The 14,586-nt window shown below is 39.6% G+C and overlaps 1 protein-coding gene across 2 annotated transcripts in view; it reads right to left on the bottom strand.

Annotated features, from left to right (window-relative positions):
• Positions 1-14,586, bottom strand: part of FNDC3B (fibronectin type III domain containing 3B) — a 361,800-nt gene that overhangs the window by 151,214 nt on the left and 196,000 nt on the right. For both annotated transcript variants that reach the window (XM_003256464.3, XM_003256465.3), the window contains exon 5: positions 2,497-2,740. In XM_003256464.3, the coding sequence (XP_003256512.2) occupies positions 2,497-2,740 (244 nt within the window). The remainder of the gene's footprint in view (positions 1-2,496; positions 2,741-14,586) is intronic.

The following is a 14,586-nucleotide window of genomic DNA, read 5'->3' as shown; positions in this document are numbered from 1 at the left end:
GGTCTCAAACTTCTCTTTTGGAGTAATAGAAGGCAAGACAAATGAAGAATGTCACCTGACTTTACTATGCACATTTTAAAGTGGCTCAAAAGAAAATAGAAGCCTACAAACAATCTTATGATCTCAAGGGGAAAACTTTATGTTAAATTTAAATTTTTAAATCAGTTCAAAATTATTTTTAGGTATCAGTAAAAAATGACAATGCATAACATAAAGATTGGGTCCTTATATCTTTATAAGAAAAAAGGGTCACCTCATCTATGGAGTGACAATACCATCCAAATCTGAACACTTCTGAGAGCGAAAAGGGAGGAATATCAATAATTTCTTCAAGGCAAGAGACCTAAACTAGGACTGTCACAGGCACAACAGAAATGTATGGTTATCCTGCATAATTTAACAAAACTGCTGTCTCAATTACTCAACAGTAAAGCTCCACTGTTTCTTACTGTTAACATAGCTAAAGCATAAACAAGAGTTGTTTTGTTAAAAAAAACCTTCATGAGAGAACCAGTTTGCACTAGAGAATGTGTCAAAACAAATATAATCCTATTCAGAGAGTATGTATCCAAAGAAACTATGTCAAAATATACCAGAAGGATAGTAAATGTTCTAAACACCACGATGCATTACACGTGAGATTTAACATATTCACCATGGGCACTAATAATCTTTTCAGACATGTTGAAAACTTTAAAAACTCTTATAGTTTAGAAAATTAATATTTAAATTGCTTTTAGGTATGCACACTAAGAACTAAGGTAAAAGAATATATAAATGGCTTATTTATAAAGGGAAGGGATTTGTTTTACTGCTTTAATTTGAAATCAATGAAATCATTTTTATTTGCATACATTATTGCTCTGTTATTTTAATTAGACCCAAATACACCATAAAATGAAGAGACTACAATTTTGCTTAACTCTAATGATGATTTAAATCATACTGTTGTCTTGCCTAAAATTGCAAAGGACAGCATTTACAAAATAGTAACCATGTGGCATCCTACTAACAGACTGCTAAAATAAGGCAAGTCAGACATGTACCAGCAAGCAGTGAGTCAGTCACCAAGGCCTGACTTGTCATCAGAGCTCAGATCCAGCCAGAAAGCTCTAAGAAACACTCAATTATTTAATGCATATTGTGTCAAAGCACTGAATACATTAAAAAAAAATTACAGCTAACTAAATTTTTTCAGTTTTTATCCAAATGTTTTCACAGTGTATCCCCAATACTTGATGTTTTCTTGGTGTGTCACATGGAAAAAAGATCAAATTGATAGGAAGTTATCGATGCTGCTGTGAAATCAAAGTATTGATTTCATGTTTTGCTATCATCCCCTTATACAACATTGTGAAAGCACCTGATTAATTTGAATTATGTCAAATTTCTTTGACTACTAAAAAAAAACAAATAAATAAAACACACATACAGTCAAATTCTATCCCTAAGTTACAACGGTATATTTCACTTAAAATATCACCTCAAAAGTTTTTTCTGTGAATAAGTTATAATGTGAGATGAACAGGAAAAAATTATATATATAAAATATATAATTATAAATAAATTATAATTATATAGAAATTATATAATTACATTGTGAAAAGTGATAACTTGCTCAAACATTCTATGGTATAACAGGCATTTCTTCTGCAATGTATCTAAACCAACAAAATAAATGTCTGAAGCAGTAAAATGCTTCCATTCATAGTCAGACTCAGAAGAAAATCACTTTGCAAAGTCCTAGAGGCTAAAGTCTAATTTTACCCTCAATTATCTGGTTTCTTAGTATCCATTTTGATAGAGAAAGCCTTTAGACTAAACCAACACCAAGGTCAAAACTTTAAAAAGATATAATGTTGGTAGCTCTGAGGCTCTTTTCATATCCAGGTAAGTATTTGCCTAACAATCAGTGAAATTGTGGCTGCACTAATGGCTACTCTTAAACTAAAAGCAGGTTCAGGAAGGCCACATCAACAGCCAGGGGATTTTTGAGTTTTGCCAACATCACAACATACAGCCTTTCAGGAAACCCAAAGGTTGTTGAGACTTCACAATCTTCAAACATTGGAAATGGGGCACAAAACACTTCAATTTCCCTTTAACTGGTAGATCATATGGATACCAAAGAAACGATGTACCACAGTTGTACCTCAGGCCACTCTCACATACAAACATGCTTTCAGGACATGGGAACGATGTCACACTGCCACTTTTCTAATATAAAAGGTGGCTACTTTACTCCTTGATCTTGTAAGGTGGGGGTTGGGGCCAAGTTTGTGAAAAATGAAAGAAAGAAAAAGAACTAAACCCACACAGTAATTTTTCCAAGGCACCATTCAGGACAAAGGAAGCTAGGAATTCCCCATGAGTGTTACAAACCACCTAGATCCTTTTCTACTATGCTTATTTCACAAGAAACAAAAGGCCGCCTTGAACTATTGAAATGCTGTAATCAGTTTCAACAGCTCCTGACGCCAGCGAAAATCTACTCACCTTGCTCACCATAGATTGTGTGGGGAAGATGATGCTGGGGAAAAAACTGTGGCGGCATATCTCCAGGTCCAGTAACAGGTGGGTAGTAAGCCGTGTGTGAGTTATGAATAAAATGTGGGTGGTGAGTCAGATAGGGAGGGAGATGATGGGTTGGAGACATGGCTGAGGGGTAGCTTGGGGGATAACACTCAGGAGACTGGGGTGTGACCACTACCCGGCGGACTCCAGTACTATCTTCAATCACCTGAAGAAAAACACAAAAGGAAAGAACGCAGTACATATTAGCAGCCTATGAATATATATAGTATTAATAACTTCCACTTTAATTTTACTTTTCTCTTCCACCATAGAAAAAAACAAATGCATGTTGTATTCTGGTTCTCTAGTTCAACCAGTTAAATGAGTTCTAGAAGTAATAACATGTAACTATTAAAACGTAAAAAAACAAATTATTCATCAACATCTGATTCTGATCCCATGTAACTTTTTGGAGAGACCAGTATATGATAATAAATCTTGTTTTTGTCTTAAAATTTTCACTGGCTTCATCCAAGACAAGTGAATTTAATGTGTGCTTAAACTGATTTTAGGAGTGACTTTTGAATTTAACTATCAGTTCAGTGATTTTCCAGAAAGAGGCTTTCTGTGCCACATAAGTACTTTTCCAGGGCTGGGCTTCTAAATACGCCGACAACATTCTTCCCCATTCCTGCTTTAAACCTAACATGCACAGTTCCATCATCATCAGGGCTTTAGGAAATAAAGGGGGCATTAACGTCAGAAGCCATAAATGTGCCCTAAGATTACTTAATCTAGGACTGAGGACATGGATGAAACGAGGGATTCTGACCAAAGAAAAACTTAAGTAGCCCCAAATCAGTATGGACACTTTTGCTCCCAAGATGTCCTGATGATGAGTGTTGTGAAAGAAGATGCTTGGAAAAGCAACCTGTTATGAGAAAAGCAAGCCAATCAACACTCTATCCATTCTTTTTCCAATTCTTTGTTCATTATTTATTGTTAGAGATGGGATTTCACTGTGTTGCCCAGGCTGAAGTGCAGTGGCTACACGCAGGTGTGATCATACACTACAGCCTTGAACTGGCCTCAAGTCATCTTCCTGCCTCAGCCTCCAAAGTAGCTGGGACTACAGGCATGCACGACCGTGCCAAGCTCCTCTGAATGTTTTTTAATTCATCCAAGAAAAGCAACGAAGGCAGCACAATGGCAATATTTATTGCCTCTGTGGCCAGCGTCACACTACCAGCTCCTATGAGCAAACAACTTTGGTGAGACACAATGAAAGAAATAACTAACACAACAGATACCATGATCAAAAGGTAAAGCTGTAGGGGTACAGAGAATGATAACATGAGATGGGAGAATCAGCAAAGGCTTCAGGGACCTCAAAGAATTGGCAGGGCTGGGACAGCTGAGAGATGGCCTCCGGGTCAGGGCCCTGCAAGGAAGTGGACACGGAGTAAACCTGGCAGTGAGGGCCAGGCTGCCAAGAAGCCATGCCAGCTGATCTAATCAAATATGTGAGACAATCGGGCACACACTCTGACAGGAAGTTTTGTTTTCCAAAAAAAAAAAAAAAAAAAAAAACGAAATCTAAAAACCCCACAAAACTGACCTTCTATATTGAAATGGATTTCTCATTATACCTCAGGAGGTTGATTATAGGACAAAATAAAATGACTTAATCATGTCTAAAACATCTTAACAACAACAAAAAAACTATACTTAGCTTCATATTTTAAAAGTAGTGCTTAAGCCAGATTGGCAAGTCTATCAATGCTTATGTTATATTTCAGTATACAAAATTGGTTTAGTTTGAATGAACGGCCATTAATCTTTATGTTAAAAAAACAAAAATCTTTACAATCATTAATAAATCTATCAAAATAAATGTTTCTACTATGTTAATAGTTCATAAATAAGACAATATTACCTATTTAAAATTAAGATTCCTAGTCAGATGCTTAGGACACAGCTTTTCATGTGATCTTTAATAAATATAATCCCTTCTGGGCCTTGGCAAGCTAATCACACTAACCCCATTTATGAATGCATGGAAGCTAATTTACAAGTGTATGTGAAGTGGGTGCTTAAACCATGACTTTGGAAATTCTCATGCGTGTATTGATAATAATCATCAAAGCTTCTTCTATTTTGTCTGAAACGTAGAGCTGTATGCTGTTTGGTAGCACACGTATATAAATAGCACACGCAGTATAAATACATCATGATTTTTTCCTACGATCTGACACAAACACGCATTATCATACAGTGTCTTATTTCCCTCCTCACCCTCTACTAGCTATTAAGAAAAAAGAAAGGCATATTCCAGATGTTTCTCTTTCATGGAATCTTCATTCAATCCTGGAAGGACCAGAGAAGTAAAGTACTTGTTTTCTAGAGGTTTACAATCTTTATTCTTTCATTCAGTGTAAAACTTCCAATAGTCAACCAGCAACATAGACAACTGATGAAGTAGAACAAGAACAGGGCTCTCACTAAATATTAAGAGGAACGCTTTGGACTTTTAAACAGGATTATTTATAATGAAAAAATTTATTTGATCATTTTATCATATAACTTTGGGCCTGTTAACAAAGTGGTTTTAAAAAAAATTATCAAAAGGCATTAACTTTTTGAAGTTTTTTATTGAAGTAGCTTTTTGAAACCACAAATTGCCTGCACATATAAAAATTGCTTGACAGCTCCATTTTAAAGTATCTTATTCTGTGGGATTTGTAAAATGCCCCAGCTACTCAGGAGGCTGAAGCGGAAGAATTGCTTGAACCCAGGAGGTGGAGGCTGCAGTGAGCCAAGATCGCACCACTGCACTCCAGCCTGGGTGACAGACAGAGACTCCGTCTCAAAAAAAAAAAAAAAAAAAAAAGATGAAATATTAATTCTGAAATAGTAGAAATATAAAAAATGTTAATATTTTTACCATTTTTCTATAACATAAATTGCAACATATTTTAGTTATCCAATTCAGCTTTGATCTACATCTAAGGAAATTATGCCTAAGTCTCCCCCAAAATAAGAAAATCTGAGGAGCAGTAACAATGCACAAAATAATTGGCAACTAAGGAAACAGTGGCAGTAACATTCTTTGATAAAGATGGCTCATAAATAAATATATTACTGTAGTCCAATTTAGACATCAGACAGAATTCAGTCCAAAACACCCGAGGCAAAAAAATATGCCTTCAGTCTTCATAGACGACTATGGAAAAGACAAATTCATTTCCTTTTGTGGTGTAGGAAATTGTGACAATGTCCAGAGGCAGACAAATCACCTGTATTCAATTCAACTATTATTTCCTGACACATATTATGTGCTAAGGACTGGATATTCAAAGGGGAGAAAACAGTAAGTGCTCAACACTAAGACTCAGCCACACAGCCTAAGAATACAAAGAGAAAAATTAGACTAAGTCCTAGTAAGTGCTGTTAAGAAAGCAGAAGTGTGGTGATTTCAGAAATCAGAATAAATATTCTTCATCTAAATTTTTTCCAGCTCTATGACTCAACAGAACTGTCACTCACGTATCCTCTCCAGAGAAGCATAGAGCCTTGGAAAAGATCATTATGCCAGGTTCTCAGACTGTCACCTATCATGGGCTGACTTATGTGTCCCCAAATTCATATGCTGACGTTCTGATGCTCACTACTTCAGAATATGACTGTATTTAGAAATGGCATTTTAAGTAGACAATAAAGGTGAAATGAGGTCATATAGGTAGACTCTAATCCAACAGTATCTATGTAAGAGGAGATTTACAAGAGACATGCACAAAGGGAACATCACGTGACGACACCAAAGGAAGATGGCTGACATGGTTTGGCTGTATCCCCACCCAAATCTCATCTTGACTTCCCACATGTTGTGGGGGGAGCGGGTGGGAGGTAACTGAATCATGAAGGCAAGTCTTTCCCATGACGTTCTCATGATGGTGATTTAAGTGTCATGAGATCTGATGGTTTTAAAAACAGGAGTCTCCCTGCACAACCTCTTTTTTTGCCTGCTGCCATCCATCTAAGATGTGACTTGCTCCTCCTTGCCTTCCACCATGATTGTGAGGCTTCTTCACCCACGTGAAACTGTAAGTCCAATTAAACCTCTTTCCTTTGTAAATTGCCCAGTCTCAGGTATGTCTTTATCAGCAGCATGAAAACAGACTAATACAGTATATTGGTCTCAGAACAGTAGCACGTTGCTGAAAAGATACCTGAAAATGTGGAAGCGACTTTGAAACTGGGTAACAGGCAAAGGTTGGAGCAATTTGGAGGGCTCAGAAGAAGGCAAGAAAATGTGGGAAAGTCTGGAACTCCCTAGAGACTTGAATGGCTTTCACTAAAATGCTGATAACAATATGAACAATAAGGCCCAGACTGAGATGGTCTCAGACAGAGATGAGGGACTTGTGGAGCAAAGGTGATTCTTGTTATGTTTTAGCAAAGGGAGTGGCGGCACTCTGTCCCTGTCCTAGAGATCTGTGGGACTTTGAACTTGAAAGAGATGATTTAGGGTATCCAGCAGAAGAAATCTCTAAGCAACAGAGCATTCAAGATGTGACCTGGGTGCTGTTAAAGGCATTAAGTTTCATAAGGGAAGCAGAGCATAAAACTTTGGAAAATTTGCAGCCTGACAATACAATAGAAAAGAAAATCCCATTTTTTTGAGGAGAAATTCAAGCCCACTGCAGAAATTTGCTTAAGTAACAAGGAGCTGAATGTTAATCTGCAAGACAATGGGGAAAATGTCTCCAGGGTATGTCAGAGGTCTCCATGGCAGCCCCTCTCATCACAGGCCCGGAGGCCTAGGAGGATAAAATGGTTGTGTGGGCCAGGCCCAGAGTCCCTGTGCTGTGTGCAATCTAAGGACTTGGCACCCTGCATCCCAGCCACTCCAGTTATGACTGAAAGGGGCCAAGGTACAGCTCAGGCTGTGGCTTCAGAGGGTGCAAGTCCCAAGCTATGGTAGCTTCCATGTGGTGTTAAGCCCACGAGTGCACAGAAGTCAAGAACTGAGGTTTGGGAACCTCTGCCTAGACTTCAGAGACTGTATGGAAATGCCTGGATGTCCAGGCAGAAGTTTGCTGCAGGAGTGGGGCTCTCATCAAGAACCTCTGCTAGGGTAGGGCGGAAGGGAAATGTGGGGTCTGAGCCCCCACACAAAGTTCCTACTGGGGCACTACCTAGAGGGCTACCATCCTCCAGACTCCAGAATGGTAGATCCACCAACAGCTTGCACCACATGCCTGGAAAATCTGCAAACACTCAACACCAGCCTGTGAAAGCAGTGAGGAGTGAGGCTGTACCCTGCAAAGCCACAGGGGCAGAGCTGCCCGAGACTACGGGAACCCACCTCTTGCCTCAGTGTGACCTAGATGTGAGACACGGAGTCAAAGGATATCATTTTGGAGCTTTAAGATTTGACTGCCCCACTGGATTTTGGACTTGTATGGGGCCTGTAGCCCCTTTGTTTGGGCCAATTTCTCCCATTTCGAATGGCTGTATTTACCCAATGCCTGTACCTTCATTGTATCTAGAAAGTAACTAACTTGCTTTTGATTTTACAGGCTCATAGACAGATAGGTAGAAGGGACTTGCCTCATCTCAGATGAGACTTTGGATGGTGGACTTTTGAGTTAATGCTGAAATGAGTTAAGATTTTGAGGGACTGTAGGGAAGGCATGATTTGTTTTGAAATGTGAGGACATGAGATTTGGGAGGGGCCAGGTACATAATGATATGGTTTGGCTGTGTCCCCAACCAAATCTCATCTTGCATTTCTACATGTTGTGGGAGGGACTCAGTGGAAGGTAACTGAATCATGGGGGCGGGTCTTTCCCATGCTGTTCTCATGATAGTGAATAAGTCTCATGGGATCTGATGGTTTTGAAAAACAGAAGTCTCCTTGCACAAGTTTTTTTTTTTTTTTTTTTTTTTTTTGCTACCATCCACGTTAAGATGTGACTTGTTCTTCCTTGCCTTCTACCATGATTGTGAGGCTTCCCAAGCCATGTGGAACTGTAAGTCTAATTAAACCTCTTTCCTATGTAAATTGCCCAATCTTGTGAATGTCTTTATTAGCAGCTTGAAAATGGACAAATACAATGGCCATCTATAAGCCAAGGTGAGAAGCCTTAGAAGAAACCAACTAATCCTGCTGACACCTTGATCTTGGACTTCCAACCTCTAGAATTGTAAGAAAATAAATTTTTCTTGTGTAAACTACCCAGTCTGTGGTATTCTGTTATGGTAGCCCTACTAAACTAATATACCCCCTCAGAATACAAAGGCTCAATCCAGCACTTTCTTCTACCTTAAGTTCTACAAGCCTTTTCTGATTGAAAACAAACAAAAACTCTCTTTTAAAAAGTGAGACATTTAGCCTCTATGAACAAACACTGAGCCATCTTGCTCAGGCTAATGAAGAAATTTGGCCTGATGGCAAATAGAAGCCAGGTTGATTCTTTATCATGTCTGTTTTATCCAGCTTAGTATATGTTTACAAAAAATCTTCTACGTGCCTAGTATTCTTGCTATCCTGTGGCCTAGAAACAAGCATAAGTGGCTACAGAATAAGGCACAAAATGTGCAACGGAGAGAATCTTTGTCTTATACTAGTGTTCTTATAAATATGACCAAGAGAATCATTAAAACAAAATAAAACAGCCTAGGGATAACAGCAAGATGGAGGGCTCCCGGGAGCAGCACAGGATGGGAGATGGAAAAGGACATCAGTCAGTGCCTGTGGTCTGTCAGCTGCTTGACATGGGCCATCTCATTCAACTTCCCTAACACTTGAGAATTAGGTATCGGCATCCCTGCTTTAGATGAAGAAAACCAAAGCACAGCATGATTAAATTGTGCAACTGGTATGCTGCAGAACCAAGATTTTTCATACTGGTGTGTACACCAAAGTTTTCATTATGTAGAAAATTATACAGAAGTTGTATATTGAGAAGTAAATAGGTGAACAATCAACGGTTGAGAATTAGGATACCTGAGTTATTAAGAGATGTGAAAAGGATTCAGGATACAACTAATACTTATTGAATACTGCTATGCTTTAATACCCTCTACCAGAAAGGAGTTAGGTAGAGTTCAAGTTCCTAGAACAGTACCTGATACATAATGTAACAAAATCTTACTCATCAATTACTACTATTAATGTTACCACTTCACTAAATCCTGCCAACAATCCTGTGAGGCACATACAGTTACAGTTATCCCCATTTTAGAAATAAGAAGAATGATGCTTAGGGAAGTGAAGGTAATACACTCAAGGACATGGAACTGGGTAAAGGAGGATCAATTTTGTGTATAAGAACTACAATGGGGCTCAGCGCGGTGGCTCACACCTGTAATCCCAGCACTTTGGGAGGCCAAGGTGGGCACGACATAAGGTCAGGAGATCAAGACCATCCTGGCTAACATGGCGAAACCCCGTCTCTACTAAAAATACAAAAAAAAATTAGCCGGGCATGGTGGCGGGCGCCTGTAGTCCCAGCTGCTCGGGAGGCTGAGGCAGGAGAATGGTGTGAACCCAGGAGGCAGAGCTTGCAGTGAGCCAAGATCGCGTTACTGCATTCCAGCCTGGGCGACAGAGCAACACTCCGTTCCCCCGCCCTCCAGAAAAAAAGAACTGAAAAGGATCTCCCAAAAACATGTATTTTTTTTTTTGAGGGCTGTTGTTTTTTTTTCTTTTTTTTTTCTTAGCTAACAGAAAAGGTAGTTCCTCTTACTGAATTGAAATGCTTCAAAGGAATTCTAATAAACTCCTCACTTCCTGAAGCTCCTTCCTTCTACTCTTGCTGGGCTACAAGCCACAAGAATCAAAAGAGAAGCTTGAAAGGCAGGAGGCAAAAGAAAAAATTAAAAAGGCTGCCCCAGATGGCCCAGGATGATCCAGGAAATGGGCAGATTCTGCACGTGGACACATATGAACCCACAAACGTACGTAGTGTGATGTGCTGGCAGCCAATTTGCCAGGGTGGCAAAAAACACTGGGTGAGTTGCCTGGACACAGAAAACTGGGACCAAATGAGTGTGAAAGTCAGGCTCAGGCTGAATTTCTTATTGCTGCCAACATGCCTGAAGTGGGCTCCCAGGTCATCCCAGGAAGAGAAGATGTCTCAGATAAAAGTGAGCATGCGAACAATGAACAAAGAGAAGAAAAAGGCTGGTCAATATAAACAAGCTGCATGGACTCAGGGGATAGATAGGCAGAATCCAGGATTCTCCCAACCAGGCTGGTGCTCACCTCTCCCCTCTCCACTCAGCACCTCTATCCTGTAGCTTGGACTACACATCTGTCTCTCCCACCCAGCTAAGTCCCTCAAAAGCAACTGGGCACACAGAAGGCTTTCAGTAAATGTTGGTTAAACGAGTAAATGAATAAGAAAGCAAGCCAAAATAAAATAAAAAAAAAGAATTAAGTATATCTGCTTAGATTTGGTATCTGCCAAGAATATTGGCACGTCATTATTAAAACTTTTCTCCATAACTCTGGTAAATAGCTGACATCCTATTCTAAAATCTCAGAAAATCCGAATCCAGTTAATTTTATATCTATCATTCCTGATCTTATTTTAAATAAGCATGATTTTATCACAAACATTTATACAGAAAGATCAAACATCTCCAATGTAAGTTCTACTTTAATCCTATAGGAGGCTGAGCAGTTTTATTTTACTCACCAGTCAGGAGTACAAACGCATCGGTACTCACTTTCCCAATTTGCACTAACTCTTCCCTCTGCATTTTCTAATATGGTAGATAATATAAAAAAGGAAAGGCAAGCTTGTTCTTCAGGTAGGGTAGAGATTTGAAACGTAAGGTCTGTACCTTCCTTAGCCAATCCCCCTTGTGCTGCCAACTCTCACCACCATCACCCAAGTACCATAAGAAGAAAGAAAAATTAGGATAAAGGAATGTTCCAGGAGCAACAAAAGAGTTTTACAGTACTAAGTGGTCAGACATTTTATTTTATAGATTAAGCTACTTGACTTAAAAATGTTAGGAGAGGGTTGACTGTGGTGGTTCATGACTGTAATCCCTGTACTTCAGGAGGCCAAGGCGGGCGACTGCTTGAACCCAGTAGTTCAAGACCAGCCTGGGCAACGTGGCAAAATCTTATCTCTATAAAAAATACAAAACTGTGCTGGGCGTGCTGGCACGGGCCTGTCATCCCGGCTACCTGGGAGGATGATGTGGGAAGATCACTTGAGCAAGGGAGGCCATGCCACTGCACTCCACTTGGGGGACAGAGCAAGATGCTGTCTCAAAAATAAAAATTAAAAATTAAAAAATGGTTAGGAGAATTGAATATATCACCCTAATTTCCAGACTTCCTTTTCTGTTTTCAAATCTAAAGATTAAAAGTGTGGTTGAAAACATCAAACTACTTTTCAAGCTCATTTCTCTTCACATCTGTAAATGGCTAACAGTGATGAAATAATATTTGATATTTGCAAACTTTCATTATCATTCTAAGTTTAGGACCAGCTCCTTTTGCCACAGAACATGATTATTGTTGTCTTCAAAAGGAAAAATAAGCGACTGGTGATGTTTCTAAAAGCCCTTTAAATAATAACAAAAAAGATTATCCTGCAGAGTACTTACAGCTTGATAATAGATATCCTCTTCTGAATCGGGAAAAAGTTCCTTGAAAATTACAATTGTCTGTCTCAAACAGTTCTTGCCGGCAATTAAGTCTAAATACCTAATTTTGTCTGTTTTATAGGTGATCGAAATGAAGGTTTTAGCTAATCAGTTAATTCATGAACAAAAAGTCCCCAGAGTTTTTATGAGCGCTCTCATTTATGTCTAGAAATCTGAAATTTCCCATCCCATTGGCGCTGAATTTTTTTTTTTTTTAAGAGATAGCGTCTCGCTGTGTTGCCCAGGCTGGAGTGTGGTGGCTATTCATGGGCGTGTTTCCAGTACTGATCAGCATGGGAGTTTTGACCTGCTCCATTTCTGACCTGGGCCAATTCACCCGTCCTTAGGCAATCTGGTGGTCCCCAGCTCTCAGGAGGTCACCACATTAATGCTGAACTTAGTGCGGCCACCCTGTCAGCATAGTGTAATACAGCTCAATACTCCTGGGCTCAAGCGATCCTCCGGCCTGTAAGGCACACACTGCCCAGCTGATGCTTAATTTTTAACCCACACACCAACTGCAGGCAATAGGTAAGGTACAGACTGAGGGGAGAAGGGTTAGCTCCAGTTAACAAATCAAGTGTTGCTGTTCAGGAGAATCACAGCTGAAGGTACTGAAGGTACTGGTGCTTGTCTTCAGCATTTTTGGGCATGAATCTTACCGACAGGCTTTATTTCAGAGGTGATCAGTATAAGAAGACACTCTCAAAAATGGCAATCCTTCCACTGGCTTTGTACATGCCAACACTTTTATACACTCAGAAATAAAGCCAAGCTTCTATTCACACTTATGTAAGTCTTAGATCTGGCAAAGGAGCACAGCTAAGGCATATATAAATGAAATCAACTGTGAGTACTTTACCAGACACACCTAGCTCTTTCCAGGTGCTACTGTCCAATGATGGTAACCCCTGAGGGTTGGACAGGCGAATGGAAACAAATACAGATCTCTGTGGTACCTCTCTGATCCAACTACTTCAGTGAACTATGTAATAAAGACTTTCCAAATTAAGAAGGAAGTCCAGCAAGGTCAAGAGACACATCTTATGAACTGGAGACCCCAGGATGGGCCCTCAGTTAGCTAGCTACAGCTCCACTTTACTATAGCCCAGAGCTGTCCCCAGATAGAGAATCCCATGGGCAAAGAGGAACCCCCTCCATGGTTAGAGGGCTAAGCTTCTCCAGATACTGCAGAGAACCAAGAGGCCTCATCTCAAAGCAGGGGCCCAAAAAAACACAGCACTGGGCACTGATGCTGAAAGTAAAACAGCAAATTGATTAACTTAATATATAAGAATCGAAGTGACAACAGCACCTCCTACAATTTGTATATCACTTAATAGTTTATAAAACACTTGGCACAGACCTTGACTTGCATAAAACTCAGAAGATCTAACATAAGCAGCATCACAGTCCTAAATTCTAGCTGAGGAATCTTCAGCTATGATTAAGTAAATTAACCTAAGGTGGGCTAAACAGGTGACAAGATTCATACCCAGATACTCTCACTGGAAATGCCATTCCACTTCTTTCACACTTTATTGTATATTACTGACCTAAATACCAAAAAGAACCAAATTCAAAAATCAAAAAATCAAATCTAATCCTCCAAACAAATGTGTGGCACATAAGAACGCTGGACAAGTGAAAAAAGTTCCATCCAAAGAGTTTCAATCGATACTAAAATGGATCAAATAATTATTTCAGATTAAACAGAAATGCTATTTTAGGGGACAGGCTTTCTGTTAGGTGAAAAACAGTAAGTAGACATTCGATGGCTTTATTTGTGCCCAGTTGAGCTGCTTCTGAGATGTGAATAAAGCTATCAACAGTGGGCATCTGCAGTGCCTGTCCATTACCCATCATAGAAGAGATGGCCAGTCACATCTTTTCAGTCCAGCTTCTCAGGCACACTCAGGTCCATGGAAACAAAGGCAGATTATTCCAGTGATGCCAATACACAGAACAGGGTCTTCCAGACTTAATCCAACAGGCAACTGGCATATTCATCAATGTAAAATAATTCCTTACATTTAAACAGAACATGTTAACATTCAAGACTTTCACACCTATGAGACAGCCCAGACAATCTCTCCAGGGAAGGATACAGCTATACCTTTCCAGAAATGAAGGCAAAGTCTGAAGTTAGAATATTTTTCATGGTTACTCAACTTGTAGCTGTACAGGGTAGAGCCCATGTTTGGAATACTCTGAAACCCCTGCTCTTTCTACTACTGTACTATCCCACTAAGATTATGAGATTAGATGTGAGATATCAAGAAATCAGTCTGGGCCCTTCCCAGTAACAGAGCTATGGTTCTAAGTTTCAAACATACTATTACTCACCAAAAGGGGCAAGAGCCTTAACCAGGTACACAGACCCTAATCCCCCCAAAATAA

This window comes from Nomascus leucogenys, chromosome 11 (genome assembly GCF_006542625.1).
Source record: "Nomascus leucogenys isolate Asia chromosome 11, Asia_NLE_v1, whole genome shotgun sequence".
Lineage (NCBI taxonomy): Eukaryota > Metazoa > Chordata > Mammalia > Primates > Hylobatidae > Nomascus > Nomascus leucogenys.
The sequence above is the reverse complement of the archived record's forward strand: the minus strand, read 5'-3'. Positions and strand labels throughout refer to the sequence as shown.